The sequence below is a fragment of the Poecilia reticulata genome, chromosome 22 (genome assembly GCF_904066995.2).
Source record: "Poecilia reticulata chromosome 22, P_reticulata-male-v2, whole genome shotgun sequence".
Lineage (NCBI taxonomy): Eukaryota > Metazoa > Chordata > Actinopteri > Cyprinodontiformes > Poeciliidae > Poecilia > Poecilia reticulata.
The window spans coordinates 18029604-18047083 of NC_088851.1; the positions used below are offsets into that span (position 1 = coordinate 18029604).

Consider the following 17480-nt stretch of genomic DNA (forward strand, 5'->3'; position numbering starts at 1 on the left):
TCAATGCAAAACATATTGGAGCAGCACAAGCTGCTTCTTTGCATTTTTACAAAGAAGTTACATAAATTATAAGAGGTTCCTGAGACACTTGGAAGCTGGATGGGTATTATACCACTTTTCATCTAACACTGTAGCAGCAAAAACGGTTTCTGAATTGAAAAGGTTTAGGCTTATTTTGTCGATATAGGTTTTGTATTAAAATGTGATTATTTGTGATTAATGAATTGCAATTAAAAACTACTTAATAATTACTGAAATGATTAACGATTATTAACCAATAACCAATAATAAATTTACAGAAATCCACTTAAAAAAAATTAAAATACAAGCTATGTCTTCAAGGTTTAGAAACCCTTAGTCATACAGTTTCTCAGTTTCTAGGGTCCTTCTTAAGGACATGCCTGAGAAAGTGACTTGAGTTTTCTTTGGCTGTATGCAGCATAGAGCAGCAAACCACCTGCTTACCTGTCTTTTGAGACACATCATAAAACACTGTTGTCTTAGGAAGGCCATCAACAAAACTCTGGAAACTTTACAGAACCACAACCCCAAGCAGTGTTACGCAACCTCGAGCTTGTTTAATTTCCTCTCCTCAAAAACCAGATGTATGCAAAGATTGTCAAGCATTTCTCATAACAAAATCATAAACAGTTTGGTTTGACTTAGTGCAGTCATTTGTTCACATGTTTCTTCTGTCAATGTCATGGTTTATTATTATTATTATTATTATTCACTGGAGGTGCAGGTCTGTGCTCATTGTTATCCACGATCATAGCTCATAATCGCAAAAGTGTCTTTCGTGTTCCCAGTATTTGCAACAGGAAATGAGGAAAGACTGATTGGTTACAGTTGGAGCATCAATCTGCTTTCAACCTCTCTTTGTCCTGGTAACATTACAGTAACAGAGAGAACCAAAATAAGCACGTCCCTTCGAGTTAAGTAATGCCTTGTTTTGGAAGCATAAAACTGTTCTCAAGCAATATCTGAAAAAAGAGGGTGCTACTTTTATTTTCCTGAACAGGTTCCAAAATACACTACTGAGCCCCCCGCCCACATTGGCTGCACACCACATCCCCCCCGAAAAGGGCTATCAGAGCCATTATATTGTCTCTGCAGATGAATAGACAAACGCAGCCTGGTATGCTAAGTGAAGGAGAGTCTTTAAACTGCTATGAAGCAAAGCTCTGTTCAAGGTTGGCTACTATTAATGACTGGGTTTTAGAGCATGAGAAGCTGTTTGGATTGTGGGCAATACGAGCCAGGGAGAGTGGGATCAGAGTCGCGTCGACAGGATCTGTGGGGAGCCGTGTCATGTCCAGAGAGAGCTGCCTGTGCTCTCACTTTCCTGACAGGTTGCAGTAAAAGTCGCCATGGACTGAAGTGAGAATCTGATGACTGCGTGCAGAGTTCTGCAGCAGCATCTTTCTAAAGTGACTCAACTGACACTGCAAGCAGCCAGCTGTCTCGCAGATTTGCACCCTCACATGGTGGAAGCAGTCTCCTCCTTTTCCTCTGCGAGAACAGTGTTTGCAGAGCTCCAGAAAATGGTATTGCACACATTTATAATGTTAACATAAGTCATGTTTTTTTTTGTTTTTTTTTCAGAGGAACTGAGGTGTGCTGGGGTGACATGTCCTGCCCTGCAGCTACCCTCTTGCCCCAAAGGGTCAGTCTTGACCAAGAGCTACACGCCCCCTGCTGGGTGCTGCCCCTCCATGCCGCCCCAGTGCACATGCGATTTCCGTGCCTGCAACAAAACCCACTGTCCAAGCGGCCAGCACGCTGTTCTGATCAGTCAGGCTAGCGGTCGGCCAGGAGACTGCTGTGACGTCTTTGAGTGCCAGAAAGGTAATTCCACTGAAGTACATACCACACACTTTGATTGCTCTCCTTCACAGAAGCAGTTGCACAGTTGGTGGGAGGTACTTCATTGATCTGGAGGTAATTATTCCCCCCTGCATGAGGCTTTCCCCTGCTGAATAGTAAAAAGGAAAGTTGCTGATTAGATTGGAACTGTTAGGAGTGCTGAGTCAATCTCCCCCCAGAGTTTATAAGAAATAGTTCAGGATTTTCTAAGTAAGATTCTGTTAGAAGAATATAAGTAGCCAATACCTTATCAGCTGTAGATAGCTAATTTTTTATGTTCATTTCATACAACCTAGATTATATTGGGTATTTTAAACTAACGACCAGGGTAAAAGAATAAGCTGGACTTCCACCACTCAAATATCAAAAAGGGAGGCAGCGTGTTGGCAATAATCTTTCTGTTGGAAACGCATGCTAAGAACAGAAATTGCTGGAGAACAAAGCCTGCATGTGACATTAATTTTGCCGTCTATAGTGGTTCACTTGGGTCCACCAGGACTCTCAGTGGACATCACTGTGTAGTCAAGATTGTTTTGTGCTTGTTGACTGTGTATATGCAGAAAAAAGGTAGTCATATCATGTGCAAAAGAAGGAAAACAGCAATGTTGGTTTTTAAGAAATTTAGAGAGATCTTGGTGTTTCCCCCTTTCGGATCATTAATTGGAAAATCTGCTTTGCTATACTGATGAGAAATCACTTTTATTTCAATTGTAATTTAAATTTTCTTTTAATGTCTTCTAAATAGATAGTTCTGAATAACGTGCAAAGCAGACCACAATTGACTCCCCCCACCCCCCATGAGGTTGCACTGAAAACTGAATAACACTAAATAAAACTCTGTGGTTGAACAGAACCAAAGTTGCTTGTGAAAGACATACACAGCTTGTGAGTCTGAGCACAAAGGATTTTTTTATTTTGCTGCCTTAAAGCCCGTTGATGTGAAAAGGAAAATACTAAGACAGTTTAAGTGGATTCTATTTTTTGGGGGTTTTACACTTTACTAACCCCAACTGTGCATCTTTGGTGATGTACATGTTATGTTGTCCATATGTCTCACACAGGGAAGCCTTAAGTGACACACCACCTCCCACCCCTAATTCTTGTATGAAACAAATAATTAGCTTCTTTGTGAATAAACAGTCAATGCAAATGTGACAAAAGTTCACAACATGACATTTGCACATTTATGCTGAATGGAGACCCCGGGAAGCAACATTAACTCCTCATAAACGTTTGACAAAAACTCACTTAAAAAATCTGACCCCTTACTTTAGAGACTGGGAATTTTTCCAAGTAACCTAAACAGATAGGACATATAAGGGGGAAAATGATACAGCAACAGGGGGGAAAGAAAACTACAGTTCTCAAATCTTGAGTTCTGTAGAGCATATAGGCAATCACGAGCGCCAGCAGGGAGGGGACCTGCGGTACTGGCCTGTTTACTCTGCCCTCCCAACAAATATTCAGTGTTTTACCAACAGAACAAGTTCCCATTCTGGCCCATCCAGATGTATAAATGTGTGCCGTGTCCTGGAATTAATAGACTTAACAAGCCTGGTGACCAGAAAAGTGCTTAGGCTATGAATTTTCTGAACAGGAGTGCAGTGTCAAAGGGTTCCTGTCTGGTCACACATCCAGAGGGGAAAAGGTTCAACAGTTCATTGATGGGAATGCTTTTTATGTGCTCCAGTCTGCCAGTGGGGAGGGTAATCGAGTCCGGCATGCCGGCGGGGGCTGAATGGCAGCCGTGGGGGCCACAGGATCAGTGTTTTGATAACAAGTGTCCGCTGCTTTTTGGACCTGGGACTTGATGCCTTTTGTGTTGCGTCTACTGTCCGTTAGGCCCTGCATGACTGCCTACAGTGTCAGAAAGCTCCACAGAAAGGGAAGTGGACAAAAGCACAGACAGAGTCCCCCTCTGTAAATTTTCTGAAGCAACATTGACACAGCATGTCTAAATCACTTGAGACACCATCCTCCAATGAAAGACATTTTAGCACACCCTGTATTGTATTTCCGTTAGTGGTCTGGAACGATTGGATTGTTTCCATGGCTGGGGAGAGGGGCTCATTTTTAGCCAGGATGAGTGTGTGCAATTACCAAATGCACTTAGTGCATTTTGGCTTCCATAAACAATGGAAGGTATTCTTCTACTGACTAAACAACTGTTGTAGTCTCTACAACTTCCAACACTGTTCTGGACCAATAACATGATGTCACAGATGATCCTGTTTAACTGCTGTTTCTTAACACTCTTGTTGGCACATTCGCAGAAAACGTCCCATGATGTCAGCCTTTACTCACATTACACATGACAATAAGATTCATGCTGATGTTAAGCAATAAGGTTGAGATCACCATGGCAGACTTGATCTTGTTTTGAGCATGCAGCCAACAGCTGTCCTCAAAAGATTTGGAGATGCATTAAAGATAGAAGTTAAATGTCCCATCCATTATTCATTTTTTTTAGAAAACACAATGTTTTGGTCTCACCACTGTTACAGTTTTAGATGGACTCATTGTTTTCGAGTCTATCTATGTCCACATCAAATCCTCATATCAGTTTATTGAAGAACGAACATCATAAAGCACGACTGGAATTTAAACTCTGCTCCACATGTTATTTAAGGGATTACCATTAACAAAAGCTCAGGAAATCACATGTGAGCGTCCCCTTAAAGTGACTTCCTATTGCTTCTCTGAGCGTTAAAAAGCCATTGCCTTCCCTTTTGATTTAGCCGGGCCGAAGCACTTATTGCATTTTCTCTGGTCGGTTCTAATGCACACATAAGTGGGATAAAAGGAACGGAGAATGAAAGGGGAGAGAAGGGTGAAAAATGGACAAGGAGAGTAATAAAAGATCAACAAATCCCCTGCTTTACTTTCAACTCCCACCTGCTTCGTATTAGGAGCACAGCGCTGGTTGTCGGGAGGCATGGGGTCATTTGGAGCGGAGGCTTTTGAGTCTCCGCCTAAAGGTATGGCGTACAGATGCAGGCATGACCTCTGATCTCATTTATGACTACAAAAGACTCCCACATCGGCTCAAGAAACGTTACCTTAAGACAGTAGGTTGTCTTCTGTAACACTTTCTCACATGCATGTGCATATCAATAAATTAAAGTATCTTCAAAAAGTGAAATTCGGTAATTCTATTCAAAAACTCACTGCACACAGAGATAGATATTAATTTCTGTTCATTCAAATGGTGAGTTATTTTACATTATCGCTAAAAGGATATTAATCTAGAGATTTTATGTTTTGATCTGCACTATCCAAAGACACCAGTTATCGAGCAGATAGTGATTAATACTTACTTAAGAAGGGTGTAACACAAAGGTTATTGTTAAAGAAAGCTGGCTGTTAAGCATCTTAATGGAAAGTTAAGTGGGAGGAAACAGTTATTTAGAAAAATGTACACAAGCAACATGCATAGCTTCTGCTTTGAAAAGACCATGAAGCAACCCTCCTTTAAAGGAGAGGGGCTAGAATTGCTACATTTGTTTTAACAAGCCATTCTAGAACCAGAGACCAGATTGTTGCTTAGTCTTCAAAGTTCATGACTTTGCTGCCGTTTTTATCCTGTATTGGATTGCTTGATCATAACTTTTTCTCAATGCAGACTTGGTCAACCAGTTCATAGTCTCTACAGCTTAAGGACTTACTCCCCAGGTGTATTAAAGATACAATATCGGAGGATCAACTTCATGTCAGGACCTTTCAGCTGATTGCGAGGTGTAAAGAACATATGTAGCTTGTGGATTGAAAATGATGATCTAAAAAAAGAGCTCAAGTTGCTTGTGATCTAGTGTTAGGTTTCTCCAAACTTTATTTAGATGCTGCTTTTACTTTCCAGCTGGACATTTTACTTGACCACACTGCCAAACATTCCAAAATGTGTAATGATCTTGGTAACACTGAGCTCCACTGATTAGAAAACTTATGGGATATTGTTTAAGGTTAAAGACAACACAAGACCAGTGGAAAGAGCCATTGGTCTTGTGTAATATTCAAATTTTGCAAGAAACTGAGAGGTTTTCATCAGCTAAAAGCCATAATCATTAACTGTAACAGAAATAAACACTCTTTCTGTAATTAATTTTCAAATTGAATTAATGGAATAGCCACATTCTAATTTAAAGCGACGCGCCTGTGTATTGATGAAAACATACCATGTTGCGTAAAATGTCATTTTGATAGACACATCAGCATGACCATGTTGACCATGTAGAGAAACTGAATACAGGTTTCTGAAGGTGAAGTAATTCAGGATAATTGTGTTACAGTATGCCTCTTGAAGAGGCTCTAAGTGCTTGGATTCTGTTGGAGAAATTCAGGCCAAGGCGCTGATGGAGTTCATCTGGTTTGCAAGTGCTGGGTTGCACAATTCAATCAATAATACAAGATAATTTATTTAGGAATAGATTGTTTTCATGCACAGTTGTGACAGACAGCCTCTCACTGATGAAGAAGAGGTTGCTGATATCTATACAATTTTTCTAATGTGGTCATGAGTTGGACTTAAACATGAAGTACGAAGTATTGTGTACTTACTCCCAAACCCCAGTGTGCTGATAATTGTCCTTCCTACATAAAATTTTGTTTAATACTAACTCTATTTTTGTCTTTGCAGTCTCTCCAAATTGCGTCTTCAATGGCAAAAAGTTCTCAGAAGGAGAGGTGTACCGCATGGACCCCTGCTGGCTGTGTCAGTGCCGCGGAGGAATCTCCTTCTGCTCCAAAGCCGAGTGTGGTGAGCTGGACTGTGAAAAGTTCTACATTCCAGAGGGCGAGTGCTGCCCCGTTTGCATAGGTACACACACCCAAGCCATTCTTTCACTGAAATGTGTCAATTTAGTTCAAGATTTTGCTGAACCATCACATTATTCTAATGAGGGAGCCCAGGGCCCTTTTCTAAATTAACGTTGGCATTTTTGAAAAAATGCTGATTTTCTGCTCTGCTTGCACCACCACCACTCACTTTCAGTTTTTAGTGAGACCAAACCCTGAGACTTTCAAAAAGGCTTTGCAAAATAGCAAACTTTGAAAAACAGAATTACAGTGGTATCCAAATGTTTTTTTTAATCTGAAAAACTGATATTTTGTAGACCGATTTATGTTAGTGACGTATCCACGTAAACTACAGATGAATAAAATTGACACAGATGCCCACTTCTTAGAGCACTACTTTTCCAATTTTCTGTCACATCTTCTTTGCTTTGCCCTGTTAAACCTTATAAGCAAGTTCAGAAAGTTACATAAGAGACTAAACTGTAAGTACTTTTAAAGAACATAGGCTACAATTGATCTTTCAGATCTCTTTCCTAACACTGCTTTAGCCATGCTCATGATCTTCTTTTGAATTTTAATTTCTGTTATGTTTAAGTTGTTGCAAGTGTTGAGAAAAGTCGAGCCTGGGAGCCTCCTGCTGCAACACCTTCTTCATCATCAGGCCAGTTCTGGGGTTCAAAATGCCAAACTCTGTCCGTCTCTCTTAAAGTTTCCCTTTTTTAGTTCTCAGTGTCAGCATTAGGGAAAGATAGGCTAGATTATTGATTTTACTTATTTGATTATTTCTGCTACTGAATTAAGCTGTACTGACCCTTGCAAAATTGCCTTACTAATAAAATAATTAGCATTAAGAAAATCTAAAAGATGTTGTGGACATTCAATTAATGAGTCACCTTAAAGTTCTTTGATGGTCATAAAATAGCTATGAAGTTTGATTCTGGGAGGAAAAAGTAGAAATGTTTTATAGGTTGCTTTTAGCCAAAATTAAAACAACACCCTTGGGACTCGCCCGAGTCACTAAAACCAACCTGGTTCAGTAACAAGTGCACGTTGTAAAAAAGAGAAAGAGCGACCGTTAACAGGTGTGCTCTGTGAAACTAGTTGATTGCAGGCTGCTCAATCTGGCTAATTCACAGGGTGAAGAAGGGTGGGGGAGGTCGTTAGAAACCAGGCTAGTCTTTCTCGATGCCAGCTTAAACAGAGTTTACTCAGTTCTGAACAGGGTAAATCCCATCAGATTTAGAAAACTCAAATTACCCGTTAGATGGAGAGCTGGCTGCACATCTCCCTCCTCTGAGAAGGGGAAGTAGAGTGAGAGAGAAGGGGAGGGAGGTGTTGCGCAATAACACAAGCCACTGGCACATAAAAATTACAACACCATTTTCTCTGAAATCCTTTAGCTACAGATATTTTTTTAACTAGAATATTATACTAGCCAATCTCTGAAGATGATGATTCCCTGTCTTGTAACTCACCCTGAGCGAGCGTTTCTTAATAGCTCCCTTATACACTCACCTGTCATAGTTCTTGACATATGTGGCACATAAAAACAGCCAGCCAGGGATTCAATAAGTCTTTTAGTAAGCACTGATTTGCAAGATCGGTTTTATTTCTAATTTGTGAGGTATGCGCTCAAAGCCAGGTAGGCAGCTTTGCTGTGTCAATTTGGCTTTGGAAAAGAAAAGGTCTTGCGGTGCATCTGGCAACCACATTATAGTGAGTCAGGAGCCTGTGGATGGAGATTGCAGCCAACACTGGCCTCTGCCAGCATACCTATAGTTAATCAAATGCATGAGAAAGAATAAAAGGCAAAGAGTTGGAGCGTTGGAGGATCACCTTGAAATGTGGAGTCTTTTGGATGATTTGAATGCTGTTCTAACAGAAAATCAATTTGACTTCAATTTATATAAAGGCTATCAATGCTTAAATAAACAAATCCTTTGACTGATCAATCACACAATGCTCTTTTAGAACACCCAGTTTGACAGTGGTGTCCAAACTTTTTGCCATGAGGCCCAAAGCACGTGGGGGCCACAAATATTTGTATATTTTTATAACATTATTAAAACAAAAGTTTTGTACCTTTTCTTTAATCTGCTCAATATCATACTAAAAAATGTCTCATTTCAAAAGTGCGATTTGCTTTTGAGAAAACCTAGGTTGATGTTTGTGGCTTTAGTTGCTCCATAATTAATGGGAATCAATTTTTTGCACCTAATATTCTTTAAGAAGATGTTATTTATAAAATATGTTGCCCTAAAATTTGAAGAAGTGTAAATTAAATACTTGTATGCCAGATCAGATTTGCTCCATTCTAGAATTTGGCTTGGGGAACGGGGGCACCCGAGGTTTTACAACGAGCCATAAATCAATATTTTGTTAGAGCAGAACTGGTACACTTTATGAAGGCATTGGGTATACATTGAGTGAATAAAAATCATCTTAGACCAATCTCAGTCTACTGAATGGGATTTTAGCAATCAAAATTTCAGCATTGCTCTTGTACATCGTAAACTGCTACATTTATGTCTTTCATACTCACATTAAACTTTTCTTTTCATAAAATAAAACAGAAAGATCCATGGTTTTAGATTTACATATGTTAAGATTGTGTCTAAGATGTTTAAAAATGGCAAATAATAACAAGACTAAGAGCTTGCCTTCACTGTCATCCATTACCTAAAAGTGAGCAGAATTACTCATCAAGTTAACTTTAAAACTGTCGCAAAACTTTATGGCTTCTACTCAAGGCTAATGAATAAATCTAGAAAAGCACTTTCTTTTCTTCAGAGAGAAAATTGATATATTAGAAGTCTGGCTTGGCCTTTGACCGGGAACCGTGGGGATTCAAAGCTAAGATTTGAACAAAGAAGTTGTAGTGTTTGCCAAAAACTAGAGTGGATTCTGCTGGGACTAGATATTGTGAAACTTTAAAGCCTGCCTGTGTTGCACTTTAGAAAATCTTACTTGTAATAACATAAATGTGCTGCAAACATTTAAGCTCATGTTTATATTTCCCATATTCAAAAGTGTTTTGTCGCTGGCTCTCGTTCAAAAGAAAGTCTCAGTATCTTATTGACTCCCAGGCGGGATATCCTGCTTCTTACTGTCTGCCTCAGCTGCAGACGAGGACGGGGGATCAACTCTGAAAACGGTTTTATTTTGACACCCAAGTAAACTATAAACAGAGCTTCAGAAAACAAAAGTACATAAAATGTTCCTTTCTTCCTTTACTTTTGTACCAGAATTGCATAACGGATGTGCATTTTTCTTCCTCAGATGTTGAGTTGATGTCGATGGACAGCACTAAGGCTAGCTGCTGGGTGAATAACAAACTCCGAACCCACGAGGAACAGTGGAAAGAAGACGACTGCACATTCTGTCAGTGTGTGGATGGGGATCCACACTGTACAGCCATGGCCTGCAAACAGAGTTGCCAGAACCCTGTAAAGATCCCTGGAGAATGCTGTCCCTTCTGCGAAGGTATCGGAGGGCTTTCTAACCAAGCATCCCGTCGTATTTATTAAGTTTAACAGACAGCCAAATTCTCTGAGCTGCACATTAATCCACATACCGCACGGGTAAGGCTCTTGTGGCCCTGCAGCTTTACTACAAAGAATATATCGGCATGGGCTCATTAAAGGGGAGGCCATAGTGCATTCTTCAAGCTGTAGGGTTCTTTGTATTTCTTTATTGCCCTTGCCCACCAAAATGAGACCCACCTGTGTGGATGAGGTTACGGCATGCTTTCAAAGCGGGAGGCTGCATAATTGAGCTTGATCTTTTCTTTCTTCGTAAAATTAGTTACAGCTCGACGAGCCACTCCTCCCACAGAACGTCCCAAGAACGGTTCAGTTGTTCTATTCTTATTTATAATGCAGATTTACAGTAAAGTTGGCCCAAACACAAGGCAGTCTGGAGCCATGCGTGAATTTGCATTAAGCCCCCAGGGATGCTTTTTTCCACTAAACTGGCAGACTGAAGCTTCTGCGTGTGCCAGACACATTAAACTTATTAATGGGAGGCCACTAAGCAACACACAGACGTACCATCCCATCTTAGAGTGTAACCTACCTTAGTGCAGTGTAATTGCTCTGCAGTTATCTGTAATTGCTGTTTAGAGCAGTGTAAATGTGCAAATAGGTAGCTATCACAGATGGAAAGAAAGATTAGACGTTGCATCAGAGGGGGTTTAAACAAATGCTCATTTACGTTTGATAAAGTTATATTTTTATGTCATAATGCTATGTCTGTCACTGTTCTTTCATTTTGCAGAGCCATCCTATGAAACAGTTAGCCCTTTGCTATGTCCACCATTGGAAAATTGCTCCCTTTCAGGGAATGAATGCCCCTATGGCTTCCAACAGGACCACAATGGGTGCCTCCTCTGCCAGTGTCTCAACAGTAAGTTTTAGCTTTGGTTTGAAATCTCAGGGAATTGATTTTAGTGTAATAAACATCTGATATAAGCATTTATCATTTTCTTGTTGAAAATGATCAATGCTCTGATTCCATTTTGTCAGATCCCTCTGACAAAATGCTCTGTCAGCGGAATCTTTGTGTGCACAACCAAATGGAACACTATGTCTTTGCTTTTCTAAAGCTTTACAAGATGACCTTTCTAACTCAACTCTTTCAGATGACTCCTGTCCTGACTTGGGAAAGTACTGTCCTCTGCAATGTCCGACGGGATATGAGAAGGATGATTTGGGCTGCGAGGTGTGTGAGTGCAGCATCCTCACTCCCAAGTGCCGAACCCTGACCTGCACAAAGACCTGCCCTTATGGATATGTGTATGTTCACCCGATGACCCAATGGGTTTCTCATCACTCAAATCCAGCTATTCTCATCTGTCTTAACATCTGTTTAAACAGGCCCGTGGTTTCAGCCTGTTTTACGTCATCTGTTTCTGTTGACTCTGCAGGTTGTTTTTGCACCTTCACTATTTTGTGTGTGTGTGCATGGTTGTTTGTCCTGTGTGTCTCTGTGTTGCCCTGTGACAGACTGGCGACCTGTCCAGGGTGAACCCCGCCTCTCGCCCAGGACGTTAGCTGGAGATGGGCACCAGCAACCCTCCTGACCCCACTAAGGGACAAGGGTGTTAGAAAATGGATGGATGGATGGATGGATGGATGGATGGATGGATGGATGGATGGATGGATGGATGGATGGATGGATGGATGGATGGATGGATGGATGGATGGATGGATGGATGGATGGATGGATGGATGGATGGATGGATGGATGGATGGATGGATGGATGGATGGATGGATGGACGGACTATGGACTATTTTGTGGTTATGTATTGTTTTGTTCCTGAAAACTTTGACAAGACGACGCATCAGTTTGTATCTGCCAGAAGCACTTTACTCAACTGTTTTGACAACTGATAACTACTAATGAGCTGCTAATAAAGACTTTTAATCTGTGACAGACTGGCGACCTGTCCAGGGTGAACCCCGCCTCTCGCCCAGGACGTTAGCTGGAGATGGGCACCAGCAACCCTCCTGACCCCACTAAGGGACAAGGGTGTTAGAAAATGGATGGATGGATGGATGGATGGATGCAACTTTTAATCTGCTGAAAGCACTTTATGCAGCTAAAATGTTGACTGCTGTGCTTTCTCTTGATTAAATGAGAAACGATTTTGTTGCATATTTCTGATTAAGTCGGTGCCTGCATTGCGTTAATGAGACAGATTTATCCAGCTGACTGATTCAGTTTTAACTTAATCCTAATTTATTCATATCTAAATATGTAGACATTATCTAAATTATTAAAATCAGAGGCATATAAATTGTATGTAATACATTTATTAGATTGTTCATTAGATAATATAAGCAATTTGTAAGTCACATAGAATAACTTTTAACTAAATCAAATCAAACTAAATTATATATCTATATTGCATAATATGTCATTCAGATTGACTGAGGGGGAGGGGAGTCACTCCAAGCAGGCCTTATTGTCAGGCACAAGAAGTTGACAGAAAATGAATGGAAGAGATCCTAAGTCACAATGTTACACAGAAATCCAGTATTCTAACTAAAACTCATACGAAAAGCAAAAACACTTAAGGGTTTTGAACTTCAGAAATTTTGATTTTCTTTGTCGGGGTCCGGGAGAGGACTTCATCAATTCCTTTAAGAACCATGTTAATCAAGTGCTTTATGTGTTTTAGACCTGTCACCTCTTGTGTGCACAGTAAATTGCTGTGTTTATATAATCAGCTGAGTGCTTATTGAATCTTATCGAGCATTACCTTGCAGCCTGTGCTTGCTCATTAGTCAGTATGTCAGCAGCTATTTGGCATCCGCGATCAAAGCACCCATCTACCTTGGTGGCCATTCCCAGGATTCTGAATCTGTGAATGAATGTGTCTCTTTTTGAGTGCGATTAAGTTTCTGTGGGGTCCACGTTAGCCTTTCAGCTCCCTGAAACTCTTTCCCCTCCTAATCCCATTTAGCCCAATCAAACATCTGGGAGCGCTCTGTGCCAGAATGCTTAGTCCCCAGGCACTAGTCTCATTTCATAAATCATCATCCTGTCTCAAAGCAACAATCAAAACTGCATCAGGACCAAAGACAGCCGCAAGAAACATATACAGCCTTGATACTTCTAATATCCAACCTTGCATCCGGGAGCTATGGCTGAAGACAGGCCTAATATAGTTGCAAAGAAAGGAAGAAAGTATAGAGAAGGATCCTGTGGGGGCAGAAAGAAGAGCAGGAAGTCTTTGTTTTATCCTTCCTAAGCAGCTGTTTGTGTCTTGCCTTAGAAGTCTGAAATCCTCTGAGAGCCTGTGTGTCTCACAGTGCAGATTTGTCCTCTCACACTCCTGATTGTAGCTACCACGAAGCAAAACAAAAACCAAGTTATAATGATCACTTGATGACATCCTGTGAGTTTTTTGGTGTTCAAATCCAAACTAGGAGAAAAACAAACCCTGGAAAATGGATTAGGTGTGTTTTGAAGAATCTCCTCTAGAATTACCAGTTTATATAAAGTTCTTTGCACTAGCCTTTTTTGTACCTTATGAACTTTTTATATGGTGATAGACTAACACAAATTTGACTCATTGTGTTTCTTTTGGTGACAACAAGTTGTGTATCCATTTATTTTCACTTCAAAGTTATGCACTAATTTCTGTTTGTCATAAGAACATCCAATAAGTTATATTGAAGCTTGTGGCAATAATGTGATTAAAAAAAACAAAAAACTTTTAGATTTGTGAATACTTATGCAGAGAACATCCACAAAGTCGAATCAGATTTATCCTTCTTAGTTAAAAATATCCACATTGTGAACACAGACTTTGAATGGCTTTTTTCCAGACATTACAATAGAAATTCTGCTGAGCCAGCAGTCTATTAACAAGGCCCCCCGTGTCTCCCCAAGAACCTGTATCCCCTCTGGAGCCCAAAGCCTTGCTTTGCATTCCACAAACAAAGCCTTGCTATAAGGTTGCTCCACACACTCTCTCAGTATTTGTACAGAGAGGCGCTGGCTGGCCACTCACAGTGTTGTTTCTATCACTCTTATTGCTGTTTCAGCATAAATCGAGTCTTCAGTTTGCTGAACCTGAGATTTGCATCCACTTTATGCAGTGCATTATAGATTTTGGAGTCTGTTTGATTTCGGCAGACAAAGATTAATGGTGTGATTATTTGGGTTTAATGAAATGGCATAAGAATCGAAATTTAAAAAATGATAGCGTAACTGGAGAGAAAGTCAAAGAGGAAAGCTGAGTGAATGGTAAAGGTGTGGATATGGCTTATTCTTTTATCTGTGATTTGACAGTTCATCAAGCTGTAACCCATCCATGTTTATTGGGCAGATAATTGAATCCATCTGTCCTGTTTCCAGCTTCTGCATTTCATTCTGCTTCTCTCTCTGCATGAAATCTATACTTATAACTTTCCTCCCAAGTTTCTTTCTCTTCCACTCAAGTAAAACTGTCTATTATCAGGTTGGCCATCGGAAGCCCACTTCTTCCACCATCTTTTTCTGTAACGTCAACAACAATGTTTTAAAATCTACCCTAACTCTTACCAGTCCACTGCTCACAAACACTTTTATGTACCAACTGGAGATTCTGGGGCAATAAAGATGGCAACAGGCAGAATTGAAAGCATCTGAATTGGCTTTAAAGTGCCCCTTTCAGAGTCTTTAGGATTGGTATGATATTCAAACCACAAGCAACTCGCATGTTGACTTTTATTTGACATTCTTCAAAGAAACCAGTATAAAGAAAGAAAAACCGGTCCAGATGTTGATTGTTCGTGACTTTAGAATACTTCTTTCAATGTGTCACAAGACCATGTTTCTTCACAGATCTAGAAGAAATCCAGTCTTTGAAACAATTATGTGGGACATCATAGCTAATTTGCCATTGCAATAACAGACTTTTGATCACACGTGCTTCAATGTGTGTCTCACCCTGCAGGAGGAACAAACATGGCTGTGAAATGTGTCGTTGTGTGAAATGTCCTCCCTTCACCTGCGACAAGTACTGTAGCAATGGCTATCGACAGAACAGGAAGGGCTGCAACATCTGCACGTGCAAAGGTATCAAAGTAACTGTTAAGTACCGAATCTAATCTCAGCACTGGTAAAAACAGGACATCTCCAAGTTTTAGCTCACCAGAAATTATAACTGAAATGCACAATAATCTAACTTGGATTCATCATATGTTTAGTTTTCTGGGTTCTACTGCATCTTGATTGTTTTCATTCAACCGACGATTTATTCTAATAAGATAAATTACTGGGTCTTTTAAAGGCAAATGTAGATGTAGGGATATTTGATTAGTAGTCTCTCTGCTAAAACCGTCTCATTTACCTTAAGATCAACATGAATATGAGATAAGTTACGTAAACTCCTATAGCAAATCTGAACATTAGCACTAAACAATCCTGGAGTTAAAAGCTTAAAAACAGGAGAATGCGGCTTTGATCCTATGGGAGATTTTTGGTTCTGTGACCTTTTGCTCCTCCCCAGTGAGATGAAAAGTTTTCCTGTTAAGTGTTTAGTTTTCTCCAGTGCATGTTTGTGTAACTGCAGTTGCTAAGAATTACCTAAAACCTTCAATTTAGAAATTATTTTCAGGTGCCACATTGATGCTGGATCACATTTCATGCTATGCGTTTATTTTTCCAATTTAGGCATATTACAAATATTTGATCTCCTGGTTTTCTTGGATAGAGGGAGCAGCGGTACACCTGGGTTCCTTTCTACAAACACAAACAAAAAACTCGACAACACCTTCTGTAAATAATCCTCTGTTTACTTGAGTTAAAAATTCTGAATGAGCTTCTGTTTTAGATTTGGGAAAATGTAAATGAAAGAGAAAACATTTTTGGAAGTCGGTTTAAATTTATTGGTGTTTTTCAGACCTAAAATCTAGATGAATAGTCCTGTAAGCATCTGCCTAAGTTCGAGAGTTCACAGAGTTCAAGCTGTGCTCCAGATCATTTAAAACTGTAAAAGCTGTGTTGTGACAACTTGACAATTTCTTGCTTTTAACAAGGTCTCTGGGTGCATTTGAACAATCTCAAAAAACAATCTCACTGAGTGAAATGACGTAGAAGTAACTATGTGGCTGTCAGTAAGAACTGCTTTTTCTCTAAGTGAAAAGAACATGAACTGCTTGTTTTTTTGTACTCTTTCTAGACCGAAAAGGTCATTCTTTCTATATATCATATATTTGTGTTTCTAGAAATTGACCAAGTTCCAAGCACAACCGTCCCAGCGAGTATGCCCAGCTTCTGCCTCACCTCCAATGGCCGCAGGTATGAGGAGGGTGACAGCTGGCACGACGGCTGCCGTGACTGCTACTGCCTCTCTGGGCGGGAGATGTGTGTCCTCATATCATGCCCCATGCCCAGCTGCTCTCAACCTGTTGTCAAGTCTGGCCAATGCTGTCCTACATGTGAAGGTAAGGCTTCACTGTGAGAAACATCCCCATGTCTCAACTTTATGAACATGTCTTGTTGCAATAACTACAACATAAGACAAGATAATGAGCTTTCACTGGCAGCAAAGTCCAAAATCAAACCATGCCAGCTTTGTTTCCATCAAGCAAGTTGCACCAAAGTGCTGCACAGCAACAAATAGATAGGAGCAGCTAAAAAGAAAAAAAGGAAGCTACGGTTAGAAAACATGAATAAAATAATTAATTAGCTTAAAAAGAAGCAACGTAAAGCAAATAGAAATAGTAAAAATATCAAGAGTAGAGTCTATGACAAATTAGCCAGATTAGGTCTTGACATCCCTAAGCAACATCTGCTGACTATTGGAACAGCCAACGGTGGAGATGGCACTAGTGTCCATCTTCATTGTAAATAATCATCCACTTCTCTGTAATTAACCATCCCAATGTGGCCACAGTTCAAAGATACATAAAACAAATAAAGGAATACACTTCTATGTCTCTTTTAAGATCAGAGTTGCAGTATTAGCTGCTTGTAGCCTCATTAAAACAATATAAAAAATTGTAAACAATCACTACTGAAGCCAGAAACCTACACTTGGTTTGGAACACAGATACACACGCAGCATGTGTCTTTTTATTCAGACAACAGTCTTACGACAGACACTGTGATAATAAGAGAGAAACTGTTTGATGAAACCTTGAAGTCTTTCCTTTCCAACAACATAGCAGAGTTTGCATGGTGTGGTCACACTAGCAGCAGTTGTACCTAAACACTTTCCTCATGTGGTAATAACATATCATAATCCAACTTTTAGATTCTAAACTTCATGGCCTCTCGATTGGGCACAGTCACACTCTCTATGTGTTTTTTTGGAACTGGAAAGCGC

The 17480-nt window shown here is 40.1% G+C and overlaps 1 protein-coding gene across 2 annotated transcripts in view; it reads left to right on the forward strand.

The window, feature by feature from the left end:
* The window catches only part of LOC103458532 (cysteine-rich motor neuron 1 protein), a 42080-nt gene that overhangs the window by 16202 nt on the left and 8398 nt on the right, over positions 1 to 17480 (forward strand). The window contains exons 4-10 of one of the 2 annotated variants that reach the window (XM_008399428.3): positions 1606 to 1848; positions 6500 to 6619; positions 9937 to 10140; positions 10933 to 11061; positions 11297 to 11450; positions 15105 to 15226; positions 16378 to 16596. In XM_008399428.3, the coding sequence (XP_008397650.2) occupies positions 1606 to 1848; positions 6500 to 6619; positions 9937 to 10140; positions 10933 to 11061; positions 11297 to 11450; positions 15105 to 15226; positions 16378 to 16596 (1191 nt within the window). Of the gene's footprint in view, positions 1 to 1605; positions 1849 to 6499; positions 6680 to 9936; positions 10141 to 10932; positions 11062 to 11296; positions 11451 to 15104; positions 15227 to 16377; positions 16597 to 17480 lie in introns of both variants that reach the window. The other variant, XM_008399427.3, reaches the window with a different exon arrangement.